This window comes from Hemiscyllium ocellatum, chromosome 29 (genome assembly GCF_020745735.1).
Source record: "Hemiscyllium ocellatum isolate sHemOce1 chromosome 29, sHemOce1.pat.X.cur, whole genome shotgun sequence".
Taxonomy (NCBI): Eukaryota; Metazoa; Chordata; class Chondrichthyes; order Orectolobiformes; family Hemiscylliidae; genus Hemiscyllium; species Hemiscyllium ocellatum.
The window spans coordinates 24,860,424-24,873,425 of record NC_083429.1 but is presented as its reverse complement, the minus strand read 5'-3'; the positions used below and the strand labels follow the sequence as shown (position 1 = coordinate 24,873,425).

At 41.9% G+C, this 13,002-nt stretch overlaps 1 protein-coding gene across 3 annotated transcripts in view; it reads left to right on the top strand.

The window, feature by feature from the left end:
• The window catches only part of robo3 (roundabout, axon guidance receptor, homolog 3 (Drosophila)), a 312,623-nt gene that overhangs the window by 220,320 nt on the left and 79,301 nt on the right, over positions 1–13,002 (top strand). For all 3 annotated transcript variants that reach the window (XM_060847034.1, XM_060847033.1, XM_060847032.1), the window contains exons 10-11: positions 2,775–2,856; positions 7,699–7,867. In XM_060847034.1, the coding sequence (XP_060703017.1) occupies positions 2,775–2,856; positions 7,699–7,867 (251 nt within the window). The remainder of the gene's footprint in view (positions 1–2,774; positions 2,857–7,698; positions 7,868–13,002) is intronic.

Genomic DNA, 13,002 nt, shown 5'->3' with positions numbered 1-13,002 from the left:
TAGGAAGGCTAACTAAAATCTGTTGGCTTAGACATGACAGCATGGCACTTAAAAAAATTAAATATGATCATTGTCAACATGAATATATGAGAGACAAGCGGAGATTTTCAAGGATGTGATTAGTTGTGTAGGTAAGAGGAAACCATGGGATATGTGTGTTGAGAAGATTTAAAAAAAACTTTCAAAAAAGTGCTGCACAAGACATTTTCTTCACAAAATTAGGACTGTGGGATTATATTAGCATGGATTAAGGGTTGGTTAATGGACAGACACAAGCCATTTTGAGGGTGACAGATTATAACTCATAGAGTATTACAGAGATACTTGATCCTCAACTATTTGCCATGAGGGAATTGAGAGGAAAACATTCCAGTTTGCTAATAATACAAAGTTAAGCAGGGAAGTAGGATGTGAGAGGCATTCAGAGACAGTAAAAAGACATAGACTGGTTTGCTGAGTGGACAACACGCAGCAGGTGGAACATAATGTGAAGTATTGTAAAACTAACCAGTTTGGAAGATGAAAGTCAATTTTTATTTTAAATGGTTTGAGACAGGAAATTAGTATTGTTCAGAAGGTGTTGGCTATTGTTATATCATCTCCTATCTAATTGTTACAACTCCTGGACCTTGTTCATATGTATGCATGCATTTTCTTTACATCTACTGTGCTGCTTCATTTAATAAATCACATTCTCAGGCAGAGAGGTCTGGGTGTCCCAGTCCATGAATCACAGAAAATTGCTATGTAGGTATAACAAGCAGTCAGGAAAGCTAATAGAATATCAAATGTTATTGTGAAGGGAATTGAATGCAAGAGAAGGGAGTCTATGCTTCAGTTGTACAGGGCAATGATGAAACTGCGTTTTGAGTACTGGGCACAGTACTGGTCACTAAACATACAGAAGGGTGTTCATGTGTTGGAAGCAGTTCAGAGAAGGCTTATTAGACTAATACCTGGAATGAGTGGATTGCCTTATGAGGAAAGGCTGGACAAGCTCGGGCCACATCCTCTCGAGTTAAGAGTCAGAGATGACTTAATTGAAACATATAAGCTCCTGAAGAGACTTGACTGAGTGAAAGTGGAAAGGATGTTTCCTCTTGTGGGAGAATCTCGAACTTGGGGTGATAGTTTAATAATAGTGGGGCACCCATTTGATGAGGAAACATGTCTTTTCTCTGTCAGCAAGTCATGAGCATTTGGAATTCCCTTCCTCAAAAGGCAGTGGATATTGTACCTTTAAATATTTTTTTAAGCCAAAGTAGACAGATTCTTGATGACCGGGGGCATGAAAGATTATTGGCGACATGCAGGAATGTAGAGTTGAGGTTAAAATCAGATCAGCCGGGATCTGAGTGCTGGAGCAAACTCGAAGGGCTGAATGGCCTACTCTTGTTCCTTGTTTGTTCATGGCAGAGTATGTTGAATGATAGTATGTCAGTGGCTTTCTTGCTTGTAACAAGAGAAGCTGGAGGAACAGCAACTCCTCTTTCTATGGAGACAGTTTATTGCCTTATGTTGCTAATATTCAGCTTAATAACTTTAAGCCTTAACCACTGCTTTCATTTTCTCTCAGATAGCAAGTGCTAATAATGGAAGATGCTGGATCAAAGCCACCTGAAGTGAAGGTGGTATTGCCCCGTGTTTGGATAAGCTTCTCCACTTGGAATTGAATTGAATTTATTGTCACGTGTACCGAGGCACAGTGAAAAGCTTTGTCATGTGAGCAATACAGGCAGCTCACAGAGTAAAGTAGCATAGATAAGTAAATAATAGGTAAACAGCAGCAAAAACAAAAACACAGGTACGGGTGAATGTTAAGAGTTACTGAGTCCGGTCGGTACTCTAACAACAGTAGGGTAGAAACTGTTTCAAAACCAGCTGGTGCATGTGTTTAGACTTCTGTACCATCTCCCCAATGGTAGAGGTTGTAGTAAAGCATTGCCAGGGTGGGATGGATCTTTGAGAATGCTGGCGGCCTTTCCTTGACAGGGGGTCTGGTAGGTGGATTCGAGGACACAGCTAGTGGGATGGACTACACCCCTGGTGTCATCGACCGGCTGTTCTTCCACCACATTTCTGACTGATGGATGCCTTCTACTCTTTTCCAAATTTTCAATGATCCCCTCCTATTCTGCTGTGATCATTTATACCTCCCCGGACCCCTCCAAAGTCACTATAATAAATACACATTATTGTGGACACAGTCAGCACTTCAAGGAGAATCTGTAGAGAGAGAAAAACAGAGTTTATGTTTCAGGTCCGTGGCCAGTCATCAGAACCTGGAACATATTGTTTCTTATCACATTCCTCTACTGTACACCATCACTCTTTTCATAGTCGTGCTTTTCTGCTCGATTCATTCCATCTTTTTCCCCTTTTAAAGGCTCTTCTCCATTTCAAATGCTTTCCCCAATCTAAAGGTAGGTCATTGCATATAAACTATTACGTGGGAATATTGGAGCAGGAGAAAGCCATTTAACTTATCAGGCATCCAATTAAATTATGGTTAATCTCTAACAGAAGGGCAGCTATCTGCTCTGAACTGTCCTTAACTTTGTTTCTTTCTTTACAGATGTTGCCTGACCTCCTGAGTTCAATATGTTCTGTTTTTAATTATCTTACTATGTTTTTATACATAAAAAACATAAAGGCTTCTGACAGAATATTAATTGTGTAGTAGTCTTAAGGGTGCCTCAGTGTCCACTGTGTAATATGTAGTGACAGGGAAAATCAAGGACAACATCCAACCAAGTCTGCTTTTTTGTTACTAGGTAACCGATTCTGGTATGTACACCTGTGTCGCCACGGGATCCAGTGGGGAGACCACATGGAGCGGGTACCTGGAAGTGCAAGGTATGCTGCAGTTAAATCACATGATATCAGCTAGAAAGCAAACAGTAGGCAGGACAGATTATTAACACCACCCTGTACAGTTCACACTAAAGGGAAAGATGGAACTCCAAATGCATATGGCCTAATCTCAAAACAAGAGAAATTGTAGTGATAAAACAAAACAAATAAACATAAAGTCAATGAAAAGTACACAATATTCACAACTAAACGGCTTTCTGGTGCCACTACCAATTTTAAGATTAAGGCCGGCACAGTGCTGACCACTGAGCCTCACATCACCAGGAAACCAGGTTCAATTCCACCCTCGGGTGACTGTCTGTGTGGACATCCTGCCTGTGTCTGCATGAGTTTTCTCTGGGTGCTCTGATTTCCTCCCACAGTTCAAAGATGTGTGCAGGCTAGGGGAATTGGCCATGCTAAATTGCCCATAGTGTTCACAGATGTGCACATGAGGTGGATTAGCCATGGGAAATGCAGGGTTACAGGAATAGGGGAGTGAATCTGGGTGGGATATTCTTCGGAGATGTTCATGTTTTGTTTGATGGGCCGAATGGCTGGCTTCCACGCTGTTGATATAATTTGATTTATTGTCTCAGATTCCTTAGTAAATATTGTAGTGACATGACCAACTGGCACTTTTAACCTTGCGAACACTAATTCCAGAGGTCATGCTAGTTACTAATGTCAACACCCACCAGCAGGATTTTGAGAATTTAAATTTGCTTCTAAAAGCCTGGAAATGAAAAAGCAAATTCCTGTTTCCTCTACCACACCTATTTTGCATGTTCACGTAGAATTGACAAGCATTGGATTGTTGTCAAAATGGCCGACTGCACTTCAGGGGCCATTACTTGTCATCCTTACCTGCATCAGCCTCTATCTCACACCCCAACATGAATGGTTCTGAACCACTGTAGTTTGTTCACCAAACCGTCCTGTTATAACAATCCATGAAGAAGAACCACCACCAATAAATGCTGGCTTTACTGGTGATGCCAACATTCTAATTATTTTTCACAAACTGAAAGACTGAACTAAAATATGCCAGTGAAACAGAGAGGGAGTCTTCTGCAGAGGAAGAGACTAGGGAGCTTATATGAAGGATAAAGGATGGTTTGAGACATTTACAAAGGAGAGCAGCTCGGTGAGGAGCTGTTGGCCCATAAGCCATCCCTGACTGAAACATGAACAGAGTTTCTGATAAATAGCAGCCTTTTCTTGATAATTGCTCCTAAATGAACTCACCTTCCCATACATCACCGACTGTTTGATTTTCAGTGTCACAACCTGACCCAGAATGAGGGCAGGTCAGGGGTTAAACAAACATGTTTGATTGTGCAGTGCATTGCCGAACTTAATGGCCTCTAAAACAAAGAATGACGAGTACTGCAGGCCTATGGTGCACTTAGACCTTAATGGCCTGCAGCACATTTGTGAGGGGGATGCTGGCGTACACATTCGCTCTTGCCAGTTAGTGGGTATGGGCTGATGCTTGCGGCACGCTTTGTGGATGACTTCGGAACAGAGCCTGACAAGCCTTGTATGTACTTGATCGGTCTTGAAACTGAGATCGGTATGAGATAACGTCAGAGGGAAACCCAATGGATTTTGAAGGAATAGTCACTATACTTTCACTAACTTCCTTCCCAGAGTTTTGTTCCATATAGTCTTTATTGTTGTGTAGCACATTGTTTGTCCTTGAATAGTTAACTCCATTGGAATGCATCTGTGGGACTACATCTGTGTTTACAGGAGGTGGTGGTGTGCTGTAAACAGTGTTTGCAGAGTTCCCGGCAGTGTGTCTACAGTTTCCCAGTGGGCCCCTGGTTGTCCTTCAGACAGAAAATCCTAAATCTCACAATTAAGGGGCTGGTAGCATAGTGGAGAAAGTGAGGTCTGCAGATGCTGGAGATCAGAGCTGAAAATGTGTTGCTGGAAAGGCGCAGCAGGTCAGGCAGCATCCAAGGAACAGGAAATTCAATGTTTCAGGCATAAGCCCTTCATCAGGAATCATGAAGGGCTTATGCCCGAAACGTCAAATTTCCTGTTCCTTGGATACTGCCTGACCTGCTGCGCTTTTCCAGCAACACATTTTCAGCGCTGGTAGCATAGTGGTAATGTTACTAGAGAAGTTAATGCTGAGGGACCTGGAAAAATGCACAGAGTCATGGAGTTGTACAGCATGGAACCAGACCCTTCAGTTCAACTCACCAGATAACCAAAATTTCTCAATGCACACTTGCCAGAATTTGGCTCCTATCCCTCTAAACCCTTCCGATTCAGATACACAATCAGATGCCTTTTAAATGTTGCAATTGTACCAGCCTCCACCTCTTCCTCTGGCAGCTCATTCCATACACGCTCCAGCATCTGCATGAAAATGTTACCCCTTGGGTCCCTTTTAAATCTTTCCCCTCTCACCTTAAACCTATGTCCTCTAGTTTTTAACTCCCCTGCCCTGGGTAAAAGATCTTGGCTCTTCAGCGGCTGCACAAGACAATGGTTAGGCCACTGTTGGAATACTGCATTCCTTTCTGGTATACCTGTCTTAGGAAAGATGCTGTGATACTTGAAATGGTTCAGAAAAGATTTACAAGGATGTTCCTGGGATTGGAGAGTTTGAGCTACAGGGAGGGACTGAATAGCCTGGGGCTATTTGCCCTGGAGCGTCAGAGGCTGAGGAGTGACCTTGTGGGCGTTAATAAAATCATGGATAGGGAGATGTGAATTCAAATCCCAGCAGCTGGGGAGTTTAAATTCAATTAATAAATCTGATTAAAATGCTTTTTATTTTCAATTTCATAATCACTACTATAATGATAATCGTGGCACTATCAGTTTGCAGTAAAGATCCATCTGATCCACTAGTGGCCCTCAGGAAAGGAAATCCTAAAGAAGTCAGGCTGAGGTGTGACTCCAGACCCACCACATGTAGTTCACTCTTAAGCACCTGTTCATTCTATGATGTAGCAAAACATTCAGTTGTATCAAGCCACACACTGAAAAACTGATTAACAATAAAAGGGAGGCATTGACCTATGTGTAAGATGTAGCAAAGGCATAACCTGCCAGTGCACCTTGTAAAGTTCTCTGACCTTGCCATAATTACTGAGTCCTACCTCAAATGCTGTGCTGGAGCTCTTATATCACTATCTCTGGGATGTACTACCCTTCAGCAGGACAGACCTCGAGAGAAGGTGATACATTGGCATACGACAGACAGGGGTTGCCCTGGGAATCCTTAATATTGACTCCAAAGGTCATGAATGGATCAAACACCTCCTGATTACTAAATACTACCTTCCCCAGGTCCCAACACCCTATTTCCTATCCACAATGTGTTTTGGGTAGGAGACCTCAATGTCCATGATCACCAATGGCTTGCCAGCATCACTACTGACAGCTGAAGGACAATTTCTAGCTTGGCAGATAGTGGGAAACCAACAAAAAGGAAACAACAGTACCTGAGCAATTCCTTTTGATAGGTATGCAGAGCTGTTGCAAGGTCTTGTCTTCACTGACCTTGTTGTCCGTGTTGTCTAGCTGTATTGCCAGGCTAAATTGGATCAATTTGGAACAGATTTTGAATCTCAAACCTGGGTGACCCTGTACTGCTGTGACCCACCAGCTGCAGCAGATTTAATTCAGTCATAATCTTTGATCTCATGGTCTGGCATATCCCTCATCCACCATTACTATGCAGCTAGGGAATCAGCGTGTTTCAGTGAAGTGTGTAAGAAAGCATACCAGGAGCAACACCAGGCACATGTAAGATTCCAACCTGTAAAGTTACAACAAGTTTAGCAGCAGAAAAAGTGCCAGGCAAAGATTATTTCTGACAAAAGAGAGTCTATACATCTCCCCTTGACATTCTACTACATCACTAGCTTTATAAATACTGAGGAGACTGAGCAGATCAGAGGCTGGACGTTCTGCAGCAAGTAACTCACCTCCTGTATTCCCAAAGCCTGTCCATCATATTCAAGTCAGGAATTTGATAGTATGCATTCACCTAGCCTGAATTATTGCAGTTCCAGCAACACTTAAGAAGTTCAACACCAGCCAAGATAAAGCAGGCAGTTTGAGCAACATGTACCATCTACAGTCTGCATTACAGCAACTTTCCAGTACTCCTTTGACAGCATGTAAAATGTATAGCATCTACCTAGAAAGATAAGGTACTAGGGATTACCACCAGCTCTAGGTTCCCCTTCAGGCCACATGCCATTCTGACTTGAAACTATTATCACCAAGTGTTGCTAAAATAAAATTCTCCTGAATAACACTTATTTAACCCCTCCATGGGCAGCAGTGGTTCAGAGAGGCAGATAACCACCAGTTTCTCAAGGGCAATTAAGGATTGGCAATATTGCCATGTGCCAAGAATGAATAAATGTTAGGAAGCTGCAGAGACCAATTCTCCACTTCACATTTTTCCTGTCCATGCAAGTCTAGAATGATACCGGGATATAAGAGCACTTGCTATCTCAATTACCTCTTTCATCTTTGTAAGCCAGAACTGCCAGGGTTAAATTATTACACTGGCTAATTGGCCACAGTTGAGTTTGTTTGCTGTAAAACGACTGATGGAAAGTTTAAACATCAGAATAGTCAATCGGGGTCGTAGGATGTCATGTTTTTCAGTCTGAGTGGTAGTTTAGTGATCTTCTCTCTCCTCTGCCCACTAAAGTTTGAATTGAATGACTAGGTTACTGAAACCTAGTTACAGAGTAACTAGAGTAACACTTTCCAGTAACTGATCTGGAGTTGTAAAATGGGTTTATCAGCGATGAGCCAAATAATGAACACATTTGGTAAAAGGTGCTTCCTTCTTTCTTTCAGAAAGCGGCAGCCCAACACGCATCCTGTCAGCAGAACCTGACCTACTGCCTGGTCCTCCGTCCAAGCCACTGATCACAGATGTCACCCGTAATAGTGTCACCTTGACATGGCAACCAAGCCAGCACCTTGGAGGCTCAGCAGTCACATCATACATCATCGAAGCTTTCAGGTACAAGATGGAAAGGAAGCAGTTGGGAAAACCAGGAATTAATATCAATGCAACAGAGGCTCCACATCCCTGCCAACATGAGCAGAGCATTATTTAGCAACTAGCGGTCTAGGTGCCAATCTTTTGCAGATTTATGAGGTTCGCTCAGGTGGGGAATGTATTTGTTCACAAAGAGAGATTTGCTTGTCACAAACGTGACAGGAGGTAGCCTTGAGTTACTGTCAGACATGTGCTGCTCTGACAGGAAAAGGCGATGAGGCAGAACCAACATTACTTCCTAGGGAGGCAATTGATGGCTACATTAAAGGAACCTGGAAACCCATCAGCAACATCCCTGAAGGAACAGTCTGACTCTGTTTTGAGGTATTAATTCAGTAAAAAAGATAGGGCATTCATAATGACCAGTTTTCATCATTAACTTGTTTGATTTCTTTTCCTCTTTCCAAACTCTCTCAATGCCTTTGCACATTTTCAGATCCTGATGACTACTTCCAAGATGTGGAGCCTCAGGCAATGGCTGAGGAAGACTCTCCATGCCTAGCCTTTGCTCAGCTTCAACCCATATTAGTCTGGCCAAGTCCACTTGATTGATGTGGGAGAGAGGGATCTGTCTCACTAGAGTTCTAAAAAAAACTGCACCCTCAGTCACTTACATCTTGTGTTGTTGACTCCCTAATGTTCCATGTCATAGAGTCATAGAGCTGCACAGCAACGAAACAGACCCTTTGTTCCAACTCGTCTTGCTGACCAGATATCCTAAATAAATCTAGTCCCATTGGCTAGCATTTGGCCCATATCCCTCTAAACCCTTCCTACTCATATAGCCATCCGGATGCCTTTTAAATGCTGTAATTCTACCCACCACCTCCATTTCTGGCAGCTCATTCCATACACTCATCACACTCTGCATGAAAAAAATTGCCCCTTAGGTCCCTTTTAAGTCTTTCCCCTGTCACCCTAAACCTATGGCCTCCAGGTTTGGACTCTCCTACTCTGGAGAAAAGAATTTGTCTGTTTATCCAATCCATGATTTTATAAACCTCTTTAAGGTCACACCTCAGTGTCCAGGGAAAACAGCCCCAGCCTATTCAGCCTCTCCCTATAGCTCAAACCCTCTAACCCTGGCAACATCCATGTGAATCTTTTCCAAACCCTTTCAAGTTTCACAGCATCCTTCCGATAGGAAAGAGACCAGAATTGCGTGCAATATTCCAATCGTGGCCCAACCAATGTCCTGTACAGCCACAACATGACCTGCCAACTCCTATACACAGTGTACTGACCAATAAAGGCAAACATTCCAGCCACCTTCTTCAATATCCTATCGACCTGTGACTCAACTTTCAAGGAACTATGAACCTGCACTCCAAGGTCTCTTTGATCAGCAACACTTCCCAGGACCTTACCATTAAGTATATACTGCCCAGATTTGCCTTTCCAAAATGCTGCACCTCACACTTATCTAAACTAAACTCAATCTGTCACTCCTAGGCCCATTGGCCCATCTGATCAAGATTCCATTGTACCCTTAGGCAACACATTTCTTGCTGTCCAAATCACCTCCAATTTTGGTGTCATCTGCAAACTTACAAACCATACCGCAGATATTCACTGAATATTTTTGAAAAGAGGGATGTTTGTTGAAGCTGATCAGAATAAGTGCAGGAATGCCAAATCACAGATGATCACCACAACTTATGCAATTAGTATGGCACATATTTTTGTTATGTATAAAATATTTTATATAATTTATGCTATTGTTCAAAGTTTGGTAGTTTTACATTTGTCCTGATGAGGTAAGATAAAAATACTTCGACAGCACCTCTCTTATCAGCCATATTCACCGTCTGAAGATGTGGCTTTCTTGGAGCACAGTTCCAAGGGCACTGGCAGATCCAGTGTTTCACTCAAGTGTGAGCAGGACAGAGAAAACCAGCATTTTAATCCACCAGAGAAACCATCACGATTCTACTCAACACTTTCTCACCTAATGTCAAAACACCCTTTCCAACCTGGCAGACAATGATCCCTCATTGGCTTAGATTGAGAAAAGGCAACTCATCGTATGGTTTTTTAAAACAAATATTTTTATTCAAAACTTTTTCAAATCTTTTTGTGTGTGTGTGTGTGTGTGTGTGTGTGTGTGTGTGTAAAGAAATATGTATTACAATGGTGTCATTATCACAATACTATTAATAATAAACTACCTACTATTCTACCAGAACAAATGCATCTACTTAAACTAAACTACAATCAAATTAAATAAAAGTTAAATTAAGTTGAATTCAAATTAAATTAAATTACATCACATTACTTTATTCTATTTCACTCACCTCACCTCCACCGAAAATCCCAATCCTGGGAACACTAGTCATTGTACCCATATTTTCCCAGCTTCCCCCTCCCAGAGCCCCACAGGCTGCCCAATCTGACTCCCATGGCTATACCACGGCCCTAGTTAATATTGCTGATAAGTTTGCATCTATATAATTTAGAAAGGGCCACTGCGTGTTATAAAATTGCTTCGTTTTAGGGTGTGCCATATTTGTCAGATTGTATTAGGGGAGATGTTCCATAATGCATAATGTTCCATAATGCCTGGGCCATTCCATAAGACCTAGGGGCTTTCCAAAGTCCAATTCATTAGAATGTTCTTCCTCGTCCCGTATGTAAGAATGCTACACAGTCTCATCCCGTGTTCCCCCAAGAGAGGGCAAGTTTGGCAACCTCAGAAGAAAAAATACTGGAACCACCTTGACTTCAATTCCCAGGAATTCCTTTAGGTCCCTTACTATGGCACTCCAGTATCTCTGGATCTTACAATATGACCAAACGCAGTGTGTAAGAGTGCCTATACTAACTTTACATTTGGGACACCCTGGAGACACTCCTCTCTTGAACTTAGCTGGCCTCTCTGGAGCCATATGAGCTGTGTGTAAAATCTTCAATTGCATGGCCTGCGCTTTGTAAAGAAAATCTCAATATGTAATATTTTCCCATGTTTCCAATGAAATATCCTCTCCAAGTTCCTGATTCCAAGCCCCACAGAGTCTCTCCACATCTCTGAAGGCATGCCCTTTATGTAAATATAAATGAACCAAAAGTGCACTCGTGCACCGGAGCACTCATTTTTTTTCCCTGTCTGAATTGTAAGGCTGAGCCAGGAATGTGGTCCTCTTCTGTATGTAATCCGTGCTCTGAAAGTACCGGAAAACGTCCCTATTAGACAATTCATATTTCTGACTTAGTTGACTAAATGACATCAAGACCTCCCCCTTAAATAAATCTCCCAGACAAGAGATTCCCTTATTCTCCCATGTCTTAAAGTCGGAGTCCATTGCCCCAGGTTGAAATCCTTGGGCTCCTGCCAATGGGGTAAATGGCGAGGTCTTAAGCCAATTGCCCTTTTCTTGCCTCCTTATCCTCCAGGCTTTCACCGTTTTTTAAAATGATTGGGCTCTCACACTGCTCAGTCACAGATTTCACCTTAGCCATGAATAATAGATTAACGAGGGCACATCCCAACTGCAAGGCTTCAACGTGAAGCCACATCAACCCCAAATCCCCACCGTACCGAGTCACCCACATATGCTAATAGGGCACTTATTCGATATCTCTTCAATGCACATTTCCAAATGAATTAACACATGCCACAACAGCTGCTCCATTAAGATACTTGAATATTGAAGGAAGCCAAAAGTCACTAATGAGGGGAAGATTATCTGTAGAAATTATCGCCAAACCTTCATGAAAAAATATTGGCAATAGCTTTAACCATAGACAACCTGTACACAATATTTTAGAAACAGCATTTGAAAAAAGAAACAAAAAGAAAAAAAGGTTGTCAATCTAAGAAGTAAAATGACACATTAAAATAGCCCAGGTTAAAGCATAAAAGAGTTGCCTTGGAAATGGAGCAAACTCCATTTGTATGTGTACAATTCACACACCTCTCTCCCCGTCCTGATGGAGACAACAACTTGCATTTATAAAGGTAGCACCTTTAACACAGACCGATGTCCCACGGTGCTTCACAGGAGTTTCATTAAACGAAAACACTGACATGATTGACAGAAGAGGATCAGAGAGTTAGATTTGAAAAACGTTTAAAAGAAAATTTGGAGAGACTGAAAGATTTAATGAATAAATTGCAGAAATCAGAGCTTGAGAGCTGAACTAGCACAAATGGAACAACGGGGATTGTCAAGAGTTGAGATTTGGAGGAATGTCGAGTTCTTGAAATATTGCAGCACAAAAAGTGGCCCTTCAGCCGACTGTGTCTGCACTATCTCTTGGCCATTTTCCCACCTTCTCCCTGTATTCCCTGAACATTATTCCTTTTCAAATAACAGTTTAATTCCCTTTTGAATGCCTTAATTGGACCTGCCTTCACCACGTTGTTGAGAAATATATTGCAGACTTTAAACACTTGCTGTGAAAGAAATAACTTTTTTTCTCATTTCATTTTGTGTCTTTTACCGATTACTTCAAATCTGTTCTCTCTCGTTCTTGATCCTTTCATTATTAGGAATAGTTTCTCCCTATCTGCTTGGCCCAGACCCCTTGTGATTTTGTTGTCCCAGGATCTCAATGCCGATTGCAGACTGCATTTTTTGCAGTCATTTAAATAATACTGGATTTGCCATCGCTGGAGAGAGAATTTAATTTTTGAGCATGCAAATCATTTTTACTCAAAGTTGAAGATATACCCAAGGATATTGGGTCAAATGTTTTCACAGTCATTAATCTTTATCAGTGTTTGATAAGCAGAGAAAGAACAGCAGCAATAGTGTACAGAATGGAGAGTGGTGAACTGGGCTGCAGCTTTTCAACACCCTAATGTATGTTCAAATTCAGTCATGAGAATTATCAATGAATGTGAGGTCCAGCTGCTAAGATAAGGCAGAAGCAGGGAGGTTGTTTCCACTGGCGGGTGAAACTAGAACAAGGGGCAAAACATCAAAATAAGGGGGAGCAGATTTAAGACTGAGTTGAGAAGGTATTTCAACACCCAAAGGGTTGTGAATCTATGGAATTCCTTGCCCAGTGATGCAGTTGAGGCTACCTCATGGAATATTTTAAGGTAAAAATAGATTTTTGAACAGTCATGGAATTAAGGGTTATGGTGAGCGAAT